The sequence below is a fragment of the Phaethon lepturus genome, unplaced genomic scaffold (assembly GCF_000687285.1).
Source record: "Phaethon lepturus isolate BGI_N335 unplaced genomic scaffold, ASM68728v1 scaffold8269, whole genome shotgun sequence".
Classification (NCBI taxonomy): domain Eukaryota; kingdom Metazoa; phylum Chordata; class Aves; order Phaethontiformes; family Phaethontidae; genus Phaethon; species Phaethon lepturus.
The window spans coordinates 43,652-67,863 of record NW_010561188.1 but is presented as its reverse complement, the minus strand read 5'-3'; the positions used below and the strand labels follow the sequence as shown (position 1 = coordinate 67,863).

Sequence of the window (24,212 nt, the reverse complement as noted above, 5' to 3'; positions counted from 1 at the left end):
AAATAAAGTGCCTTATTATATTTCAAAAGTTTCCTTTAAAAACTGTCTGTTCATTAACATCACTTAGGGTGTTATTATAACTGAACTTCTGCCTCCATACAAGAGCAGGCTAATGAAGTGTGCACAAGCTTTTGAGCTGTGGGTTGCTAGTGAACCTTATGGGCTGGGGAAAGATTTACACTAGAGGCAAATACTGCCATTTAAAAAAAAATCTCTTCCTCATAAAAAGCACCTGTAAATTGGCCTTAGGAGGAATTTTTAAGGAAGTTTTTTTTAAGAAAATAAAGAGGAACATATCAAAGCTGATTCAAAGGAAGCAGGTGCTCAGAGAAAAGGCAGCCTTACCGGCTTTGTAGCACGCCAACATGACAGACACAGCCACGACTTTGGCACAACTGGCTGACATCTGCCTCCCATGACAAGCTGACGATGCTCCATTTCACACGAGCACTGCCTACATGAAGCTCAGACAACACAAAAATCACTATTGTGACAGAAAATCATTCTAATAGAAGCATTTCTTCTTAAAGGTAAAGGAATAGCTAATTCACTGTAATGGGCCCCTGGATTTGTAAAAATAACAGAATAGATTCACAACTAGTATAAATGAGTCAATCTCCCTTGACCTTGGCGTAGATAGGCTCATTTGGCATCAAACCTTCTCCAGCAAATCCTACTTTCTTCTCTTCCCCCTTCAGAACGTTTATTAATTGAACTAATGCTGACACCAAGTCTGAAAAGGGTATGTGCAAATGCTGATATGCCTCATCATGTATTCCATTTGAATTGATTACCAGCACATCCTGTTTGCCCCTCTAAAATCCATCCAATTGTATAGACCCTCTGGACAACTATATGCATGTTCAGTTTAAAAAGATAGTCCCTTTTAAACAGAAATGACCCGATTCATTTCCTAGCACTGATAAGATTTTTAAATGTGTACAAAAGAATGAAAGGTACACTGAACACTGAAAAATGTGACACAGTTTATAGGAAGTCCTTAGCCTTTCGAATGTGATGTTCCTGTGAATGATAATTTCTGTACTTCAGCAGAGGATTAACTGTCATAATAAATTATTTCTGTTTGCCTGGAAGGAAATAAGTGAAGCTTGCTTAACTAAGAAGGCCAGCTAAAGGTACAACTGAGATGAGACTAACCTTGTCTCCTGTGCCCAAGGATAGCTCTGAAAAGCTGCCATAACATGTAATAATTTGATAGTCTCAGCTAAAATTAACCTGTGTACTGTAGAAGGAGATAAGAATAATATTAAATTCTTGCTGATACTCACTTTATATGCTACAGAGCTTGGCTCTGATGTTTTGTGAGCCTGCCATAGAAAGATTTTTAAAATGTTAAAGAACTTTAATAAGAATTTAGAATAGAAAGGAAGAAAATTTGAGTTATTTTCTTAAGAGATTTGTTGAAGTTCTTGTGATGACAGATTCATATAAAAATATTTTTTTCTTATTTTGGTAGATACTTGGAGGATAAATCCTTGCTTTGTTTTGTGTCCTAAAATTTCCTAATTAAACTATCTCAAGGCAATATCATGTTCTTGAGTCTTTAACCCTCTCAGACACTTTCATTCAATGACCAGACACAAAATGTCGTTCCATAGCCATGAGAATTTTTCACCCCAAAGAAGCATTTTTCATCACCATCCAATGTAATTCCTGGCTATTTATACTGTGCTTAAATATAAACTCACCATTCATTGGCTCTAAGTACACAAATCTTTCAAAAAGCTGTTTATTTAAATCAAATCATTTTTTAATAAAGTGTGATTAAAGACTATATCCTTTCCAGAGCTGGAGAGTTGTTTTTTATCATGACTACTCACAGATACCAATGAGTTGCAAAGGAGGCTTGAAGTCTTTCTTACTTGAGGAATTCGAAACCACAATGAATCCATCCTCATTCTCATCATTATCTGTTCAAACCATCAGGTTCTTAAATAGTTTACAGTACCACACCCTCAATCCCTCCTTCAGTACTGAAAACTAAGATAAAATACAAGAAAGGGAGAAAAGCTCTGAAATCCAGCATTTAACATGCTCACGTGAGAGGTAGGATGACTAGGTCTAGTCTCTTTTCAGGCTGCTTACCTCGTCAGACAAAGTAAAAAGCACTTCCAAACGCAGGGAAGATTAGCTGCTTAGTGCACTGCCCTTGTCAGAGAGATAGGTTCAAACCCCCGAGGGCAGAGAGGACAGGGAAGGGGAATGTTGCTCTCCTGTCTCCCAGATGAGTGCTCCAACCTACTGTAACTGACAGCTTGTAAATTGACTTCTCATTTCCTCTGCTTTTCATCTGTCTCAAAAATAAACCAGTTTTTGAATCAAGTGAAGTATTTGTTTGCCAGACAAAACAATGGAAGGTCTATGTCACTTAGATGAGGGGAAAAAAAAAGGGGGGGGAAAAGCCCTGAGATTAAATCTGCTCTGAAACTTTTGATTTCCCCTTTTTTTTTTCCAGTTTGTCTGCTGGGGGGGGGCGAGGGGGGAGTAATTAAAAAGCCAGAACAATTATTTCCATATTTTCCACACTTAAGCTCAGAGGCTGTCAGCGACTCAGCACTGGCTGTCAGCCATGACCCCAAACACAAGTTACAGTCCCAATACTTGTGCCAAACACTTTCATCCGGTTTCTCTAGTGAAGATTTTGCAGAGTGCCATTTCTCCAGGCCACCCCTCATCCAAGCTCCCCTGTCTCCCACGATGCTCCCTTTTCTCTGCATTTATCCTAGAGACTAGGAGAAGTCACAAGAGAGGAGAGCTGCATCCAGGACGTTTGTATCACCAGTGTTACTTACCATTAAAAGAACTCTTTAGTGGAAGCTCCTTAGCAAATTACAAAGGTTCATCTAGGTAGATAAATTGACTTTTATTGAACCTGAATCACGGAACCTGATCTGAAAAAAACAGCACTGCAAACACTCAATCGTGTATTGTGTGACAGATTGCGAATAATCTCACTGCAGCCCAGTCTATTCGAACATTTCATGATAAGCATATATTGAAATCTTTTCCTAGCAGAACATCACCCATGGAAGAATTCTGTTGTTCATTGTGGGTAGAGGAGAATCAAGGACATAATTATCTTAAGTGACTGAATTGTATACATGTCTTTTGGTAATAGTTTAAGCTTGCATCTTGACCTGTATTGTAAAGAGTAAAATTAATGTCGCAAGTGCCACCCAGTGACTGTGATTAACCATAATTTGCATTCTTTATTGAAAGTCAATAGTCTGCATGCTACCAGCTGTGAAAATGTGCAATAAGCAATAATTAAACAATGAAAGAGAGTAAACAGAACTAGTTAGGTGTGATTTGGAGCAGTGAGTAGCAAAGGTGACTTTTGAAGTTTTATTAGCACAAAGCAAGAAAAACAAAATACAACCATGTGACCTATGCTTCAATGAGAAAACAGAAAACATTTGTAAAAGCCTACTAAAGATAATGTCACACTATAAAACAACAGTATCACTACTAAGTAGAGACTATCCACTAGACTTACAGGATCAGAGGCTTCAAAGCCAAAGGGGCTGTGTGTGGAACACAGCAGGAACCATCTCTGAATACGTATCTAACTGCAGTTTACTGCCTTTACAGATGGGACATTTGTTCTCAGAGGGTTCTGGGGTGGTTGGTTGGGGTTTTTGGGGGAGGGTGGAAATGGAGGTTTACTGTAGGTTTGTGCAACTTGTCGTTGCTTATGGGAACCTCTGGCAGGCGTTTGGCTTTTTCGTATTTGCAAGTCCCACCCTATTATATGTATTCAAAATGAGATTGTTGCATATGTCTGCAGCACCATAGCAGAGCTACCACCCTAAAGCAAACTCCTAAAAGCTCAGTTTCCCTTTGGACATCACCAATTAGTTACGTGTGGGAATACTTCAACTACAGCTCATGTATTCTGTTTTGTTTGTTAAACATAATGTCAAGCTTTACTTCTTACTGGATTTTGCCTTGTCCTCGGGTTTGAGGACTTCTTCTGATGGTGGTATTGGCCTGGGTTTAGCAAGCTGGCCAGGCTTAATTTCAGGCATTTTTTCACCATGTCTGTACACACTTACAGTGACATCCACTGTTTCGCCGCCATACTTGTTCTTGACATGGATGCTATATTTGCCTGAGTCTTCTGAGGTCACTCCCTTGATTGTTAAACTAGCATATTTCCCTTGTTCCAATGAAAACACATAGTGCTCATTAAGTTCAAAGACTTTGTCATTCTTGAACCAAACCACTTCAGGATCAGGATTTCCAAATACGGTACAGGTCAGATTCAGTGTCTGAGGGAGGGAAAAAGAAGTAATTTTGAGGATCAGTCAGATTTGTTTAACCAGAATGTTCTCAGTATTGTTTTCAGGCACTTCTTATTTATAGTTAATTAAAGTAAGACAGGTATCATGTTCCTGAGGACTGAAAAGTAGTTCCTAACTTTCAGGTTTTTTTAATTCAGTCTTTTCACCATCTTACCAGTGACTGTGATGCAGTAATAGCCTCAGGGTAACGGTGTCTGAAGATGGTAAGTTGGACTGTCATTGCAGTCCTGCCTGCAGGAGACTCCTGACAACCAACTAGTCCGACATGAAGTGCAGGCAATGATAGGTTTAAAAACATCCTTGACGTTTCCCTATACACAGCAGGGAGGAGAACGGAGCAAATTTTTTCTGACCAAGGCCTCCTGAGGTTATTGCTTGAGATGATTAAAAAAAATAAAATCACTTAAAAATAGACTGCATAACATGAATCACTGGACCTTGATTCCAGGTGCTGCTGACTAGTAAAATGGAAATATTTAATGAAAAATAAATAATGCATAAATGTTGTAAAAATGTTACACACATGTATAACATATCCAGAGAATAGCTGAAATGACCTAGTAGGCCATCCTGGCAGTTCAGGTATTTTTCAAAGACTGAACTGAGATTGAAGAAGCCCATAAAATGTTTATGGTCATTTTTTCAAATTTTTATATAGTTACGGCTGAACCCCAGTTTGTCCACCATAAGTATATGCATGTAAACTTTATGTATTTAGGTACAGTGATGACAGAAAAAATGAAAGAATCATGTGAGAAGTTGCACTGATTAGTGCCTACTTTGTCCACCTTTGCTTGAAACTCATTCTGCCCAAAATTCTGCCCTAGATAATTAAAAGTCACCTTAAGAATTTCACATACACACCATTGTGGTAGGGGAAAAAAAAAAAAAAAAGAAAGAAAAAAACCCAATGAACAAGCCAAAACTGATAGTTTTTACCAGGATGCTTCTTTATATTCCCTCGCCTTCATATTCCCCTTCAGGTTTCACCAAATCCTGACCCAGAGGGAGCAGAGAAAGTCTCTCTGTGTGCACCCGTGCATGTTTTTGTGCAATGTTTTTCTTGAGTGATGATGACTGAATAGGTGTGATATAACTCAGAGCAAAAAATCAAACAGGAAGAAATTTTAAGTGATCAAAAGTGTTATAAGTTCACAAACAGAAGCAGACTTGCATACTACATGCCTCCAAAGACAGAAGGGAATGATGAAGGAAGGTTTATATGCTCTGGGTACAACCTAGTGACAACCTGAGTGTGTGAGTACTCTTAAAGAAGTGATACGATGTAGGATGTAAAGTTAACTAATAGCCTATAGGAACTAGCTTTACTATATACTATTTAAAGGAGTAAAGATGCAAACATGAAAATAAATTTTTGGGAAATCAAACTTATGTGTAATAACATGAGTTTAAATCTTACTGTCCTTTCTGTAACTCAGGCAACATTTCATGACTATTGCTCTCAAAAGTAACCTCATTTAAGAGCAATTAATAATTAATTAATAATAATTAATCAAGTCTTAACAAGTTAATATTAACAACTTACCAGAGAACAGATATATTCCACAGTCATTTTAGATCATTTGGGCCTGTTCTAATTTATTAGATTATAGATGTGTCCTAAATTCATTTATACTCTCTTAAGAAGCACTAGTAAAACTTTGTATTGTGTCCATATATTTGTGTAGTTATAATATTCCATTGCATGAGGAAAACTCTCCACTCTTTTTTTGTATTTTTTTTAATAGTTACTTCTCACACTTGTACTTACACAAGTCTTACATGGTACCTGTTCACATTTAATTTAAAGGTGATGTTAAAGTTTCACTTCTTTGTGATCTATTTTGTTTTGCCTGACTTCGGGAATCAGAGAGTTTCTCTTCACACATTCTGTTATTTAATCCTCACATGATTAGGTATCCTTTGAAGCCTTTTACTTCTGGAAATGCACTATGTAGCATTTCCTTCACTTAGGGTTGAAGTTTTAGGGCATGATTGTATGAGGAAACCACAGCTAGTCTGTGCATGCAGTCAGGGATGACTCCTCTGAGCTGCTTCCTTACAGTTAGACAGTTTTAAGATGTTGGTCATAGAGTGGCTTACACCTAACCTCCTAAAAGGCTAGCTTTCTTGTTGTGAGGTGCTTCTGTCTACCACAATAAGAAGGCACCTCATGTGAATACTCATTAGAGACAAAGGAAGGAATGGGCCAAGAGGAAACACATCTCTCTCTGGTCCAGAGTTGAGCAGCTTTCAGCATCCACTGCAAGGACCACATGTTCCCCTATCTCTCTAAAGAGACTGCTCCTAGATATCCAGAAAATGGCCAAGTACACAGAAAGTTGGAAGTGTTGTGTGCAACCTCTTACTCAGGTGATAAGAAAGACAGTATCCACACAGAGCAGCACAGCCATGGTCTCACAAGATGCACTTCATACAAGAGATGTGAACAGCCTGATCAACATGGTCTTGATAGCCAGCAGAAGGTAAGTCACATTGGCTCATGAGCTGATCTGCTACAGTCAGTCATAATGAAAGTCCATCTAGCTCTTTTAGAGATCAAAGGCAACTGCTTACATATATAAAAATACAGAGGAAGAATAGTGTGATCCTGTTCCCTGTATACCTTCATGTTTTCTGCAGTTTGGTGGCTTTTAAACTGGTTATAAGCACAAGTTGTATCGAGAACATTGTATTTAATGGCCCCTACTGGACTTCCTTTCATGATATTGCATGTTTTCTTTTTTGGACCCAAATCTATTTTTGCCTAAGGTACTAAGGCACAAATTAATTATGAATCACTTGAAAAAATACTTACTTTTGATTCTTTAAAGCCTGTAATGACCATGTAATTAGGCATTTCCTAGTTCTTGTGAGAAGTGTTGGATAATAATTTCCAAATACCTCCTCTGCACCATGCACAACACTCCAGATTTCTGTTTGGTTTTGGGGTTTTTTTTACCCTGTTCTCTTTCAGTAATTATTCTTCCCAGAGTGAAGATCTAGTTTCTCCCCATAGGGAAGGACAGGGCACCCAAGAGAAAAAGATTTGCTTCAGGAGAAAGGGACAAGAACTTTTTGTCTGTGTGGGAAGGATGTAAAGAGTTTGTCTTTCCTGGACTGAAGACTTGGATGCCTAGAGTCTGGAACACACCCCCAGGATGGAGAGACCAAAATCCAGCACTTCCTTGTACCTGTAAGGACTAACAGCAGCTCAGACTAATAGTCTTCTCCTTCTATCTTAATACCCAGCAAGTTTGGGCTGAAGTGGCACGAGATCCCGCACCACCACAACAAATATCCCAGTGAAGGGCATCAGTCAGTCAGAATCACAAAATTTCACCTCCACTAGTCAAGCTAACCTAGGAAGGGACTTTGCAAAAATTTACCAATTTTGGCTTTGTAACTGGACATTTAGTTATTACTGATATCAAAAAATATGTGTACTCACTGACCTTCAGTCTCCCGTAATTATATATTGTAATGGGGCTAGCTGCTAATATATAGGAAGAAGGGAGAGTTTAACCCCTTGGTGGTTAAACCAGGTGGGTTCTTTACCCTCCACAACAGTCTATGCCTGGAATGCGGGAGAATGGGACCTAATTTTTGTTTCTGTTATACTGGTTCTCAGAGAGTAGCTGCTTCCTCCTGCTGCTTCCATTTCTTGTACAGGGCAGGAGTGGACTCTCCCCTTGAACTGCTCTGCTCAGTACGCAGAGCTGAAAACCAGCCCAGATTTGAGTAGGCAATTAACTCAGAGCCTCTACATAATCAGCACAAGACCAGCTCCTCTTGACGCTGACCTTGCTTGCCTAAGATCTGAAGCAGGCTGTGTCTCCTCTGACTGTAGAGTCAGCTTACGGTAGCATGTGTCTCAATTAAATGACTACAATTAGGCGGGTTAAATTATCCTCCTTCTGCTTTCAGCTTCTTTGAAATCATCTACATTCCCTCCCCTTTTGCCATCAAAGCAAACCTCTCACCAGTCAGCATGATTTGTTGACAAAAACTGTCCTTACCTTCCCATCCATGATGGTAACGACGTCAGGCAAACCACCAATGACTTTACCACGATCTAGGAGTTAAAGAAAAATATATGGACCATGTGAAATTTAAACCTCAAGATTACACCTTTCTTAATGATTTTATAATTGTGTCCTATTAGTCACAACTTTTGTTTGGATTTAACTTTAAAAAAAACTGTAGTCTCTGGTTAATTAAATAATACTATTTTTGTGATATTTTTGTTTCTTTTTAATGTATTTTGTGGTCCCTTCAGATTTTTTAGCAGTGATTGTGCCATAGCATTCCAAACTGATACTGCTGAACTTGACAGTTTGTGCTTTGGGCACAGAGCAAAGCAAGGAAGATGCTTTTAGCATCTTGGTGGTATCTAGGATCTAAGGAAAATTTGTTCTGCCACTCTCTTTGTGGGCAGAAGCCTCTCATCGTTACCAGGTGAACTGATAGCAACGTGCCAGAATTCCTACAGCCCCTAACAGTAGGGGTTAGCTTCCCCACCATCTGTGTCTCAGCAAGCACTGCCAATGGGCATTAGCAGGTAATTTTTTACTTAATGGGTAGATCTCAATATTCGGTATCATCAGCAGCTTTGAGAGTCAACACCTGCATGTATGACACCCAGAAGCTTACGCTGCACAAAACCTCTGCAGACACAAGAAGATACAGTGGAGCCTTGCAAAATGTGTCAAACTTTTAGTAGGTTTCCATTGGAATTAAAACCAAATAAATCCACAACTTACTATTATTATTCCGATATTATGTGCTAACAGGGAATTTCTACAGACACAGCACTCTGAAAGCTATAGCAGCATATCATGATGGATACCTTAAAGAGAACACTAGATTACATTGTGGAACACCTTTGATAAAATGTAAAATAAACTTACTCTTCTCAGCAAAAGCAGCTGCCCTAAAATTGTTGAGGAAGAGAGGAAGAGAAATATATAAAGTTATTAATGAAATTATTAATAAAATATTTTTCTGTAAGTAAAGACACTGTTGTTACAGCATCAAAATGCAAAAGATGTAGCACTTACTTGAGTCGCTGGAATTCTGCATATGCATCATCAAAAGCTGTAACAAAACAATTTAGAAAGTTATTGTCCTTGAACATAGCTTGCACTTGGGGCTCATTATAAACATTTAAACACATACCCATGTTAAAACTCTTTTAAAACCCATAGAGGGTTACACAATAGAAAACCAGGAAACCAAACCCCTGAAACCCAAGGCCACTGGTGGTGAAAACAGATATAAGACTAAAAAGGTCATAACAGTTACACAACTAAACTACAACTGATTCTGACCAAAAGCTTTCTGGGTTTACTGTCTTTCCTCTGATTATTGCTAGTAAATTCTGTTTAATTGATGAATAGTTTTCATATAAGTAGGGTCTTATAAGTATACCTTGCCCAGACAGATCAAGTGTGCGTTTGTAGGATTCCTTGTCACCAAAGATTTCAAAGGTGTAGTTCCCCTTATCCTTTTCAGTGGGTTCACATATCTGCAGCCAGGCAACATCCTCTCCACCTCCAATCTTCATCTTTTCACCAGAAGAAATCTTAGATTCTCTGGAAGAAAAAATGAACAGAAATGAGTTGGAACATTCTTTTCGTGTATATTCTCCATAGGAGAGAGGAGAGGAGAAAGTTACAGAGGATAACATACTATTCCTAAACTACGGATAAATTGCAACTAATAGGAGCTATTTCCCAGAAGATTATTTTCTTCCTAGTGGGGTCTTGAAATACTTTGGAACCATTAGTATGAGCTTCCATTCCAAAGACTAATTTGTTCACTCTTATTCTCCTTCTCTCCACATACACAATCACCCGTGTCTACATCCATATGTACATACATGTCTGTATGCGAAAACCGTGCATGATTTTAGTTCTGTACACTTCATACACACTAACATAGAATAGTAAACTAGAGGCAAACAACTTTTTCTGATGAGGAAAAAAAATCTCTACCTTTCATTAACTTCAAAGATTGATTAAGAAAACAATAAAAGATTTGCATAGAATTTACTATTCTTGCATCTTTTCAAAATACATCTTTGGTTTTTTAAGAACAAGACAAAAAGCAAATTTCTTAACTTCAGACAGCTATTAAACAAGTCTTAAAAAACAGCACTGTTACATGGATTTATCATCACTTCCTAAGCTAAAAACATAAGAAATGCCCTACTGATTCAGATCAGGAGTTCTTCTGGTCCATAATCTGTCAAGAAGAGTGGAAATAGAAAAAGCTATTTAATGAGAGCACGTGAACCAGACCACTTCCAATGCTTTGAAGAGGGGTTTCATCTTTCACTCATTAACTAAAGAAATATTTATTTTCATCCTTCTTCCCCAAGCATCTTTAGCTGGAATTTTTAGTAGGTGAACTCAGCATTAGCTTCTCTTTGGTCAGTTATTTTATTTGCCCAGACAGGGCTGATTTGGCTTCATTGCTAGAGAGTTACTTTGATGAAGAAAAGGAATTTTTATTATTTCTCTTTCTGTAAGACAACTACATTGAGCTCAGTTTACCAAATTCAATACCTGGATAGAAACTACTATATATTAGAAAATACTACATATAATATTCCCCACTGTGCCATGAGTGGACAATGCATACTGGCTTTGGGACTTGTATTATGTTCCATACTACAGTATAGTGGATAATCCAAAGCTAGCTAGAAATTTACATAGTGTGTTTCATGATGTGCAGACAACAGTAAAAAAACATGGATTGCTCAGCCTTTCACTTTTTCCAAAAAATTCACTAGAACCTCATTTAAAAGAGCAGGAAAGTTTGAAGAGGCTGGGGAAGGTTGGTTGGTTGGTTGGTTCGTTGGTTTGTTTGTTTTAGTCTTTGTTTTAGCTTTGTCAACTCTGTCTTACAATCATTGTATTCATGAAAGAATTGAAATTTTATTTGTTCTAAATCTGTGTTCAGTGATCTTCAAGACAATCAATGTCTAAGATATGGTAAAATCTGAAATATTGTGGAGGTGAGGAGTCTGTATGTAAATATAAATGTGCACGTTGATATTTCCATATTAGCCGTGTAACATTCTCTAGTTTTATATTTCTGTGAACTGGATGGGAGAATGGACTTTTAAAACTCAAGCAGATATACTAAAAAGCAGAGGGAAAAAATACTTTTCTTTTCCTTTCCATCATACTAGTACCACATTTATTGAAAGAAGGAGCAGGACTTACTGAATACAAAGCTTGAGTTATGAATACAGCTGCACACCCTTGCAGAATTGTTCTCGAGCTCCCTGAGCCTGATGATCACCGACACTTTTCTTGTGTTCTTGTCTTCATAGAAATCAAGGGTGGCACAGCATTGCAAAATTAGGACAACATGCTGATAAAACAGCCTCTTCCTGTCCAAGTCAGACCAGCTCACTGTGTCGTTGTTGTAGGCCATCAAGGAATGTAAAAGTTGAAACCACTCAAAGAGTTTTAAAATCCTGCCAAAACTTACCTGTGATTTCAAACAAATGAGGGCCTGACATAACAAAGCATTTGAACACACATTTAACTGTGAATACACAGATGAATAGAGTGCCTCCACAGTCAAAGATTAATGTAACATGAGGGTGGAAAATTATTGGGAACTTTAAAGCTCATTTCTGGTTATATTTTCAGCTCTGAAGGCTATTCTCAAAGTATTCTGTGCCCCATTGAATATCTTTTCAAAGAGGAGGAACAGAATTAAAATATTTTGAGTTACTTAAAACTGTATCAGTTTGAAAAAAAAAAAAAAGCTCCTTTCTTAATACAGGCTTTTATTAAACTGTGAGAGAATAGTCTTAGTATTCACCTAGTACTGGAAGAGAATTTCATCCACTTAAAGAAATGGGCAGCCCTGAAGAGAAAATTATGCTCAAATATTTTGCTATCTTTGAACCAACCAGATAATATCATGGAAAACAGTCTTCTCTTGAGTAAGAGGCTGGAATACTGTAGATTCATTTTTTCCTGGCTGTTACAGCCCTCCTGATAGGTGTTGGACAAGTTTGTAATATTTCTTTTACTGCACGCACTATTTATGCAAAAAGAGAATATGAAGTGTCTGGACAGAGACATTCATTAATGTGGTGCAGTTAGTAAATAAATGCCACAGAATAGTAAATAATAAATCATAAAGACAGCATTTTTTCTCAAATAAAATTGAAAAAATATTCTTATCTACCTACCAGTTGACTTTCATTTCTTCATTGTAGTACTTCAAGAAACACTGGAGCCTTAGTCCTTCCTCAGTGCAAAGGATCTTCAGTGGAGAAGCTGACTTACCTACATAAAATAAAATATATGCAGATCAGACAGGATAGTGGAATGAACAGGAAACAGTCAAATGGACTACTTGTACTGTCAGGACAAAAAAAAAATTCAAGATCTGGGCTATGATTCTCAACTCCAAGAAAGAGACAACTGTTCATGACTCTTAAAGGAGATCTACTGATTTGTATCAGGTGAAAGTTCATTATGAGCTTATGGTTTTATTGTCATATACAAGCATTATGACTAGGAAGATCCATTGTGAAATAATAAGCTCGTAATGTAACTGCCGTGAAACTTTAGTGTCATGATTCTAATTGCACAAAAATTTTATTCTTGTGCAACCCCTGTTCTTTCAGTGGAATGACTCCCAGCTTCTCACTAGGACCAGGACCAGAATCTCATTCTCTCTCTATCAAGGTTCAGTTACTAATGGGAAGTAGGAAGAAAATTATTGCTACAACATTGTCACAGTATCTAAACCAAACAAGCCAGGTGGAATAATACTTTGTTCCCTTTTAATACTGTCAATTAGCAAGGTCAACGGCCTATTCAGAAACCTAATAACATGTCCATAATAATATAAGCATCATGACTCTCAGAGATTTCCCACTTAGAATAAAAATTGTCTGCCTCAGGCTCAGATGACTTAAACATAAAAAATCTACATGAAAATCCAAGGCAGCATTTACTTACCACTGACCCTGCTCAATGCCAGAATTATATCATCATACACTGCCAAGAAAAAAACGAAAAAAAGAAAAAGAAAATGTACCATCAGAGTTCAGTCAGAATATAGCTTTGCTATGTTCAGTTTAATTAAAGCAATATGGAAAATCTTCAAATCCTTAAGCAAAGAAAACCATTAAAATTGGACACTGTCTGTGTACAGCATATGAATTCTGTGCTGTGTCACTCAGTATCTCCGCTGTGTGCGGAGTCAGCTGTCTGCTGTCAAATCTTTGTCTTTGTATACCTCAGGCCAGAAACAGTAAAAGGTCATTAAAACTGGATAGTTCACATTCAAAGGAGAGAGCAGGGGAAAGAGAAATTATCGCATTCTGGGTAAAAACAGTTTTCACTTGCTCCCTGTAGGATAGCATTTGTCAAATGTAAACCCCTTTGACAGCAAGTTAAAGAAAGCAGGTATCATATCGAGCTTTTGAAATATCACAGAGCTGATGGGTTTGCAGAAGGGGAGAGAACCCTGGAGACAAGGGCAGAAGAGCGGGGAACTCGTTCATAGCAGAAGAATCCTATTCAGTGTCACTGTGTGAGATGGAAAGAGAGAGAAAGAAAGAAGCGCCATAATCTGAAGAATGTATATTCAAGACTGAAGAATGCATATTCAAGGCTGAATAATTTTTATGGATAGGGAAGACATCAAAATGCATCAAGTTCAGAAAATGCTACTTGTATATTTGGTCTGTATTGATCTGTATATGCACATTTTTTGTCTCTGTTAAATCGTGATTCAGTTCCATAACCCTCTGCAAACTCAAGTATGCTTCTACTGGCATGTTGACATCAGGACATGAATTGCATACTAAATATACATTACATTACATTACAGATGTCTGGGAAAGTGGGGTTATATTATCTACACTGTCTAAATTATATTTTTTTTCTGAAAGAATAATGGGCGGAATTTATGCAGAGGAAAAATGCCTGAGAGACTATCAAGTGATGGTACAGCCTTCTGAAGTAAACCACAGCTTAAGAACTCAGTCTGAGAGTCAACTTTTCCTCTATTTGACATACTTCCTCAACTTGCTGAAAAAAGGTGTTAAGAACTTTGGTAAACTGAGTTAATTTTTGAACATGTCTTTCTCCCTCTATTAGGAACAGGCAAAAAATATTCATTATCTGGGGCAAATGTCTACATGCAGATGGGATGAATCCAGGTTCGCTTTGGCCTAGTTGGTGGGACCTAAGCAAAGAAGCCCAGGGAAGATCTTTACCAAAGTTGAGTAAAAATCATTCATGTTGGCAACAGATCAGTCTTTGCTATAGACTCAGAAGTAAACTAACAATATTTTACTGAACAAATTTAAATATACATAGAATTACAGTAGCTCATTGTGATATCTGATACCATATGAAACCTTATTTAACTGCCGGTTGTAGCTGCATTTTAGATTAGATTTTCTTGCCCCTATTTGTATCTATATTCATTTGAATGCCAGTGCACACTGAACTTGAACCAACCTGTCCCATACAAGATGCAGTCTTCCAGGGCCTCATTCATGCTAAACTTCTCTGTTTATCATTTACATTTCAAAGCTAACTCCACCATTGTCCTGTTTTTGGCTGGGATAAAATTAATCTTCTTCCTAGCAGCTTGTATGGTGCTGTGTTTTGGATTTGTGACTAAAACAGTGTCGATAACACAAGGATGTTTTAGTTATTGCTGAGCAGTTCTTGCACGGAGTCAAGGCCTTTTATTTCTGTTCCTCAGACTTCCCCACCAGCGAGCAGGCTGGGGGTGCACAAGAAGTTGGGAGGGGACACAACCAGGACAGTTGACCCCAGCTGGCCAAAGGGATAACCCATACCATATGACATCATGCTCAGCAGTAAAAGCTAAGGGAAGAAGGAAGAGGGGGGGACGTTCGGAGTTATGGTGTTTGCCTTCACCAGTAACTATTATGTGTGATGGAGCTCTGCTTCCCTGGAGATGGCTGAACACCTGCCTGCCCACGGGGAGTGGTGAATGAATTCCTTGTTTTGCTTTGCCTGCACGCACAGCTTTTATTTTACCTACTAAACTGTCTTTATCTCAAACCATGAGTTTTCTCCCTTTTTCCCTTCCAATTCTCTCCCCCCTCCCACTGAGGGAGAGTGAACAAGTGACTGTGTGGGGTTGAGTTGCCAACTGGAGTTTACTGACAAAACAGTTCTACAATTTTACAAACAAAATAAATCTCAGTCCCCACTGACAGTCCCACACCAACATATTCAGCACTTTGGTGCTTTAGGATTTTTTGTAGCTATTAAAGCTTAACAAATTTGAGAGAGAGCTCTCTACAAAAGATCTTACATAAAAGGGCACATCTGTCTGATTAGAAACCTACTTCATTTCTTGCCTGTCAGAGTGCTAGAGATTAATCATTACAATGCCCAGTGTCGCCCCTCCTAAACTGGTGATCTGCAGTTCAGGCCTCTATAACATAAGAAGAGAATTGAAATGCAAAGGACCCCAAAAATGTTTGCTAGCTTGCTATTTGCAAGGATAGATCTTTGACACCTCTTGAGAATATGGTCCAGGTGTCTCTGTCCATGGCAGCGGGGCTGGAACTAGATGATCTTTAAGGTCCCTTCCAACCCAGAATCATTCTTTGATTCTATGATTCTGTGAACATTTGGAGATCATAATTTCAATACAGTAAACTGAATGTTACCTTTTCCTGATAATTCAAGAGTAGATACATCATGACCTCTATCATCTGATAGTGTCGCCTTATAAACTCCTTCATCTTTGCGAGACAGCTACAAGGAAAATACAGGACATTTAGTGACAAACTTGATAATAGTACAACATTTGCTCAACCCCTGCATGATTTTCTAAATCAAAAAACATACATTGGTACCGCAATCTGGTTAAATAATCTTACCAGAGATTAGATGGGAAATATGAATGGATTGCGCATGCTTTTTTAGGGAGCTGTAGTTAGTTCTTAAGCTTAAAACATATTCTGATTTTGGCCTTGAGAAATCATGTTTTTGCCTCTGATCCAAAAAGACAAACAAGATTGATCCTGGTCAGTAGAAATTGCAAGTAGTTTAGCAAGATGTAACAGAAGGTAACTTCAACCCACACAGACTTTAGAAATTCAATTTTCCTTCAACCAAAATGATTACTTTTTTGAATCAATCTATGTAAAGCATAACAACAGATCTATATCTTTTAATTGTCCAAATATCAACTCAGTAGCTTACATTCAAGCAGCAACTGTAGTCACATTATATCTATGTGAGGTAAATAATGAATTGATTACCCTAGGAGAGCTTACATTCTTAAATCTAATGCAGTGATATTGCATTAGAGGCAGCAGGGGGGTTTGGTTTGGGTGTTTTTATTTTAATTTATTTTAAAACTTGAAGGAAAATATCTAAATAATTATATATAGATTGGAGGTTATTTAATTGACTCTTAGACTTATACAAGTCCACAAACAAATAAATTATAGTGGAAGTATCATATAATTGAATGACACATAATAAGAGCAATTCAAGCCAAGCAGAAATCACCCTCCCCAAAAAAGTCTACTCAAGAAAAATAAAGCCACTGGAAAGTCAGTACCCTCTTGCAAGTGAAATGAAGGAAGGAAATTAGAAGAATATGAAACCAACAAATTAAATAAATAAATCCATTAAATGCAATACGCATTATGCTGAAAGCAGAAAAACTCAATCTGAGGAGGTTTTGGCACTTGACGAAGACAGCAGCTATGCAAGCTAAGACTTCAGACACAAGTTAAGTTATACTGTTTGCATAAAGATAAATCTTACAAAGCCATATACCTCAAACCTATTCATTTTAGGCAATAAAACTGAAACATTGTCAGAAATGAGGTGCTTGAACCAATTGAAAAATCAAGGAGCAATAAGAAAGAATGAAATGGAGTTCACCTAAGGATGCTGAAGCAACTTAAGCGTGACCTGTCTGAGCTGGTAACAAAAATAGATGCTGTTTTACTAGCATTAGTTACTCACCAGCTAATTGAAGGGTAGCAAATATGCTTTTTCTTAAAATGGTTCACAGAAGTCATGATAGCTGGTTTAGTGCTCTGCCTGGCAAATCTATAGCGTGTTAAGCAGAAGCTGTCATTTCTAATCAATAGGTGATACTATACCCTGGGAATACTGAGGTGACATTCTCCCTTCTGCAGATCAGGCACCTCATCAACATCAATCCCAGAACCGTCCTTATACCACTTGAAAACAGTCTCCTTCTTTGTGTTTGCAACCTGTACAACAGAAAAGGCATATAAGCCTGGCTGTGTCCTGAAAAAGGCATTGCACTGTAGGTAGTCACACAGGTACTGTCAACATAAGAAGCCAATTTTTTTATAACTCATGTCAAATAAAGCTAAGTAAAAAACCAATTTCTGCTAAGCAAATCTCAGTCCTACGGTATTTATTTGCAACACAGAAATGGTCAGAAATATACAGCTTACAGCTTCAGAGCCCTGTCATATCCCTAAAGGCAATCCTGTCAATCTCTTCCCTTAGAGGGTTTTATGGTAGTTTGTCTAGAGGTACCTGTGAGAAGTATCTTTGAAATTAGAGCTGCTTAACCCTCCTTTATCTTTTTGTGTTTGCCGTGTGTCTCCAGAGAGCTGTAGCACAGGACTTAGGCCCTGTCTTAGAGAGACTTCAGACAATTTGCAGATTTATCCCAGCTACCTAAGCAATGTCATTCAGGGCTATATTGCAGACAGCAAATAAAATTACTATTCTGAAAGCATTTGAGACTTCAAAATTGCAAGCTGCATCAGAAATCCTTTTTTTCTGCTACACTGTGTCCTAGGGGAAGTAAAAAGACTTGAGGAATCCTAGAAATTGTCGTCTCTCGCAACACAAAGGGGCTTAACAACATAGCACAAATGCAGAGAACTTGCTTGAAAGCCAAAATTTTGCTGTAGTAACAGCAGTTTGTCTAAGCAATGCATAAATAGACTACAGCTATGCCTCAAGTACTGCTATAATTTTGAAATATAAATTGTGTATTGGTGATGTTTAAAATATCGCTGGATGAATGACCTCAAACTGAATTCAAAGAAGTTAAAAGTCCAGCTCTTTTTAGAAACCCTGGCAATATTTTTTATTTTTCTCCCTTTCAGAAACACTATGGTTTATTTGACATCACTATCCCCATACCCTTCTAAAAATCACAAAAATGCAATGGTATTTCCATGTGTAGCCTGAATTTCCAGTCAGCGTCGCTTTGGTGGGACAGAGCTGGCAGGGCATTTTTCAGTCCCCAGGCAGTTCCTTTAAAAAGCCTCCTTAAAAAAGAACTGAACAAATGGATAGAGGGCAGCCCAGAAGTTAATACAGATTTGCAATAGTTTTCAAGTAGCTTGCTTGGAGGAAAAAAACATACACCAATTTCTAACCCTTTCACATGAGAGAAGTCATTCTGTAGATGAACAGCTCCATGAAAGCTCTCTATAGAGGTGACTAGACAAATAGGAGGGCCTCCTATACTTATTCCTGGACATGTCTATAAAACCTGCTCAAATTAATCACATATATTGCTGCTTAATAACCAGTTGTGGTTGTTATGGATGTCTGACAGAGTATTTGACATCACAACCTGGCCCAAAGCAATGCCTTGCTTGAGAAAAATGAGCAGCATTTTACATTTACCAGTAACTACAAAGTGGCTATTCCTGTAGTCATATGACATGAGTGGCAATTTCATTTGAACAAGCCTGAAGGAACAAGGTTTTAATACTTTTCAACAATTTTTCATCAAAGACTGTTAGCACTCGATCGGACAATAAATAGGCTGAGTTTCAGACACATGCAATTTGCAGTGCCAAAGTTATTTCATGTTGACATTTACTATGAAAAGTTACCTTTTTCGCTGTTTAGCCACACACCAAAAATCTTGTTTTTAACAGACACAGTACAAATAAGGGTCAAAGTTATGTAAAAGCAGGTGTCTTCTGAATGTTCTGAAATTTAGAGGTACTTGAAGAAAAATTATAGTAGATGCTGGCATATGAAGGAAAATAAACACATAATAAAAAGCAAACACCATACAATTATCATTCAGATGGACAGACATGTCCCACTGGCATGCAGGGGCTACAATACCAAGAACATGGTCATTAATCCCAGCTATTTCAGAATTAAATACTAAGTCAATCAACAGTTAATTAGGTCCAATCACATAGAAAATAAATGGTACGTGAGTTAATGTGTATTACTTTTGATATATTCTCTTATGATAGAATTTGTTCATCATCATTTGTTCATCATTTATTCATCATTACTGTTATGGACCTGGATCATACAGTCAGTCCTCTGCTCTACTCAAGCTAACAGTTGTCCTGGTTTCCTAACCCCCCTATTTCATGCCACGGCCTTTGAGAAAGTCAAGGCAAAAAGCCTTCTCTTACATGTACATCTTTCACATTATCCCAGGCTCTTTCAAGAGGTAAAAACACCCACAACAATTATTCTTGCACAGGAGCACTAAATAAAGCCTAGAAGAAACCCAGGTCAAGTGCTATGATATGGCCTAGGGAGGCAGGGATTGTTCCTTGGATGTTTTTATTGACACAGAAATAGCCCAGAGCAGCCACACTTTTAACATGAATGTCAGGCATCTGAAATTCATAGGACAAATCCAGGCTTTATTGTTCAAACTCTTCCTATGTACAAATATCAGTTAAACAGGCATAAGCAACAGTACCATGTGAACCTAATGGCCACTCACATACTAACAGTAACAAACATTATAAGGTCAATGGCATAGTTAAAATGATGAGTGTGCTAACAACCCACATCCTAGATTGCATTTACATAAAACGTTCTGGCCTTATGAACAAAAAGTACAGTGGTGAGAAGCATGTAATCAGACGCTCAGCCTTTCATAGTTTCAGTGATATGAACAGGCTCAACAGTCATTGAAAAGAAGGATAATTTCAGATTAATTTGTAGACAATTAACACTAGTATAACTAGTTCAGCAACATTTAGTTCCCCATGTGAAGGAGAGGACAAGCAGGGTTCATGCCTGAGGCAAATGCGTGTCAGGATTTAAAGTACTCCAGCTATGCAGCTCAGTACCAGCTGAGGTACCATGTTGGCTAATGAGTATTGAGACCTGAAATGGGGGCACACAGAATGGCAGCTTCACCACCCAGGTCAGTTCTGCTGGGAATAAGTTGAGGTTAAAAGTCTCCTAATTACTGAGCAGAAGAAAGGAAGGAAAAAAACCCCACAAATGTGCATGTAAATGGTTCATAATGAATGATTCAAGTTAGTCTAATTAAAAGCCAAAAACTTATTCAAAAGAAGTGGAGAAAATTAATACAGAAGAGTCTATATTACAGGAAAAGGCAGCGAATAAGAGTTTGATGCCTGTTGAATTCAATTAGCTTAGTTATTCAGACCTCTAATTAGTCACTCTAGAAGAGCAACAAAAATGAAAAAATAGCAGTTTGGACTGGCATATAAAAATATTAATGGCAGAAGTTACTCTGAATTCCATGCACATTAGCATTAGTTAAGATTCAAAAGTCATTAGTCAAATATAATAAAAATCATGTTTTATAACTTTAATTCCAGAAGCTTTTGTTGCATGTTTGGTTACAGTTGATTAAATAACAGGTGCTTTGTTAGAGGAACCTCCAAATCAGAAAACAATGAGGAAAGAGTTTGAACTCAGGTTTTTTGTGGATATTTTTTGAGGAAGGGAGACAGAACATAAAAGGATGAATATTTTGTTTAAATGATTTTTATGGGTCATAATTATAATAAAGAATTAGATCACCTAACACATTTAGATATGTCCTGTAATTTTTTTGTGTTAATGAAGACTACTGCTGAAGAGTCGTAAGTCAGAAATTTTGATTTTAAACATTTCTAAATAATAAAAAAAAAGTTTTAATATGAAACTTTTAATTTTAAAAATATGAAAATCTTTCCTCACATTTTCCTAGTGCAATTTTTAACTAGCACATTCTAACAAATTATTTCATGATATTTCCTCACCTTACAAGAAAGTAAAACTTCACATTCCTCTGTAACTTCCCAATACAAAAACTCTGAGAAGTGAGGACCTAAGAAATAAAATTGTCTTAAAGTATATGTTGTAGAATGAAGACTATCAGAGAGATCAAGTGAAAGAAAGAAAATGGATGACAATTATAACATCCTTACACCAGAATGATGAGAGGGAACTCCTGAGCTACCCATGCACTAGAAGGAGAATCCTGCAGTAAGTTTTTATCATATTGACCCAGGTACCTACACTACAGCTATAGAAACCTGAGGCTCATCTCTGTATCATAAGTCATGTAGTATTCCAAAATGTAAAACAGTGAGTGAAACACATTAGCTTACTAAATATGCTTACGCCCAATTGCCAACTAAGCATAGGAAAGAAACAGAGTAGCTACAAACAAGTGTACAAACTGTGTATTTAATGCAAAGGGAATTGAAGAATAAAAAAATGTATCCAAACACCAATTAAATGCTCAAAGCAAAAATCCCATGCCAGACATTATTTGTCCAAATTATATGAAGTTAAAAAAATTATTAAACTTTACAAGCAGAACAGGAAATATTCCTTTTCCCCACTGAGGTTCCAATCTTGCAAATACATATACCCTTAAGTAAATTTACTGACATACATAGCCTTTTTAAAGTTACTGTGTTTACTCATGTCAGTAAATGTACATGTTTTAGTGTCTGCAGGACCAGGGCCCATAAGTGCAATATCCAGAACTGCGAGTTAGCAAAGTCCCAGACTTTCACTTAAATCATTGAGAACTGAAAGATCCTGTGAGTTTATGCTGTAAGTGGTACAATTTATTTTTTAAATCTATTTTTAAAAAATAATCCCCACCAAAAAAAGAAAATAGTAGAATTACATTGCTTATGTAGAAAATCTTAACTAAGCTATTTATAATAAATGCTTTTAATTATTATTGTTACTTTCATCTTAAAAGCCATATGCTTGCCAAGTAAAAATTACAAACTAGAGCTCAAACTCGATTTTTTAAGGATTTCACAGTGATAGAATTCTGAATTAGGTATTTAATAGTAATTCTTATTTTCAGCTGCAAACAGTATCAATAACAATTACATAACAAACTCCGTAACTGTATAACAAATACGCAACAAATATAAATTTAGTTCCTAGAATTTTGCCTGGACAGAAACCACAGGATCAGGTTTTAAATCTTCCATGTCTGACACTATGCTGTCTACTCTTCTGTCAATTATATTGAAGGGACAATTTCTATGCTTAAAACTAAACATGCTGCAATGTTCTGTTGGATCAGACCCTACAGCAGGCACACTTCTCGTGAGTATTGAGCAAAGATAACCTTTTGTAAGGACTCCCACTTTATTTCTCTACTTAGTGAAAGCTCTGTCACAACTTGCATGTATCATATGACAATGTTGGAAAATAAGATCCACCAAGGGTTCAGTGTCTCCTCCAACTGTGCAATGTACTCATCTAATGAGACCAGTGGAAGTTGAAGCACTTAGTATTCACAAGGGATGCATCATTAGCAGCAAACTAGGCCTAAAGTCACCAACCTACTCTGTCTTACCTTGCTTCCTGAGAAATTCCTTTCGCTGGAGCTCGGACTCAGCCAATACTGCCTTGAATGCTAAATTTTAGAAGAGGTGAATGAAAAATGAGTTAATCACAAAATTACTCAAGGAATAATTGAAGTTCATTTCTTCATCAGAGTCACAGTTTCAATGCTTCAGGGAACATACCATCTCCAATGAGTACTAATGAAGACTGGTTCTTGGCCTTTCCATCTTGAATCTGTACTGTGTAGGTACCTTCATTGTCAATTGTAAATCGGTCCATCACCATTTCTATAATGCCATTTGAACGGTCACAACTTATTTTATGCCTCTGAAATAAACAAATAATAACTTTACTGTAGTATAGTGTAAATTACTTACAGTTCCCTACCAAATTAATCATGTTTTATATCCCTGCCTTCAAACTCAATCTTTGTCATGTCCTTTTAATTGTAAACTATGGAAACAGCGCTGTGCTTATATTTACTCTTGTACAACAAGGTCACAGTAGGGACAGAAACCTCTGTGTGCAGCTGCTTTTGGAATCCTCGAGTCACCATAATACAGCTGGCTTGGATTTAAAAATAATAGTTTATGGCACTATGCATGTTTGAAGAAAAGCCTACACAGCCAGCCTTTAACTGCATTACAACTTCCAGTTCAACAAGGGGTTTTGCTAGGCTGAAGCAATATTCCTAGCAGGGTCCAGAAATAACTGGAAGTGTTATGTTTGTGGACACAAATGTGGATCTCCAAATAGATACATCACAACAAATCCAAAAGTCATCACTACTAAATATCTCTGAGACATACGTATCAGCTCAATACTGGATCTTATTTTCTCACTAAAAAAGTTTATTTAGGAAAGGATTTGCTCATCTAATGGTAGGTATTCCTTTCAAAGACCACTTGAGCGCAAGACCATGAGAACAGTAACTTATGCAAAACCAAAAAAGCTTCTTGGAACTAAAAAGATCAACAAAGTCCAGCAAAAGAGAATTAGAATTCTGTCAAAACATCTAGTTACCTACTAAGGTACTTGCAGAAGACCCAAAACACCAAATATTGACTTGAATTCAAAGTTAAATATGCTTTTCACGGTTTGTGTCCTTTTTATGTTTATTTTCTATTAAATATTCAAGAAAGACAAATTATTGGCAGGCATTGTCAAGGAAACGGAAAATTGCAAGCAAATATTGGACAATACTTACAAAATGTGTGTTTTGAATTTGCAGGTACTATTTTAGATACAACCAACTTTTACTAAGTCATATCTTTCATTCAGTGAGTAACAACCA

The 24,212-nt window shown here is 37.3% G+C and overlaps 1 protein-coding gene across 1 annotated transcript in view; it reads right to left on the bottom strand.

The window, feature by feature from the left end:
* Positions 1–345: 345 nt before the first annotated feature.
* The window catches only part of MYOM2 (myomesin 2), a gene marked incomplete at its 3' end in the record, with an annotated part of 62,367 nt that continues 38,500 nt past the window's right edge, over positions 346–24,212 (bottom strand). The window contains exons 21-34 of the mRNA XM_010293913.1: positions 23,101–23,245; positions 22,929–22,988; positions 21,358–21,425; positions 17,482–17,595; positions 16,027–16,114; positions 13,322–13,360; positions 12,543–12,640; positions 9,756–9,927; positions 9,386–9,422; positions 9,236–9,258; positions 8,345–8,400; positions 3,959–4,292; positions 1,842–1,931; positions 346–454 (exon numbers count right to left, since the gene is read on the bottom strand). Coding sequence (XP_010292215.1) covers positions 346–454; positions 1,842–1,931; positions 3,959–4,292; positions 8,345–8,400; positions 9,236–9,258; positions 9,386–9,422; positions 9,756–9,927; positions 12,543–12,640; positions 13,322–13,360; positions 16,027–16,114; positions 17,482–17,595; positions 21,358–21,425; positions 22,929–22,988; positions 23,101–23,245 — 1,433 coding nt within the window. The remainder of the gene's footprint in view (positions 455–1,841; positions 1,932–3,958; positions 4,293–8,344; positions 8,401–9,235; positions 9,259–9,385; positions 9,423–9,755; positions 9,928–12,542; positions 12,641–13,321; positions 13,361–16,026; positions 16,115–17,481; positions 17,596–21,357; positions 21,426–22,928; positions 22,989–23,100; positions 23,246–24,212) is intronic.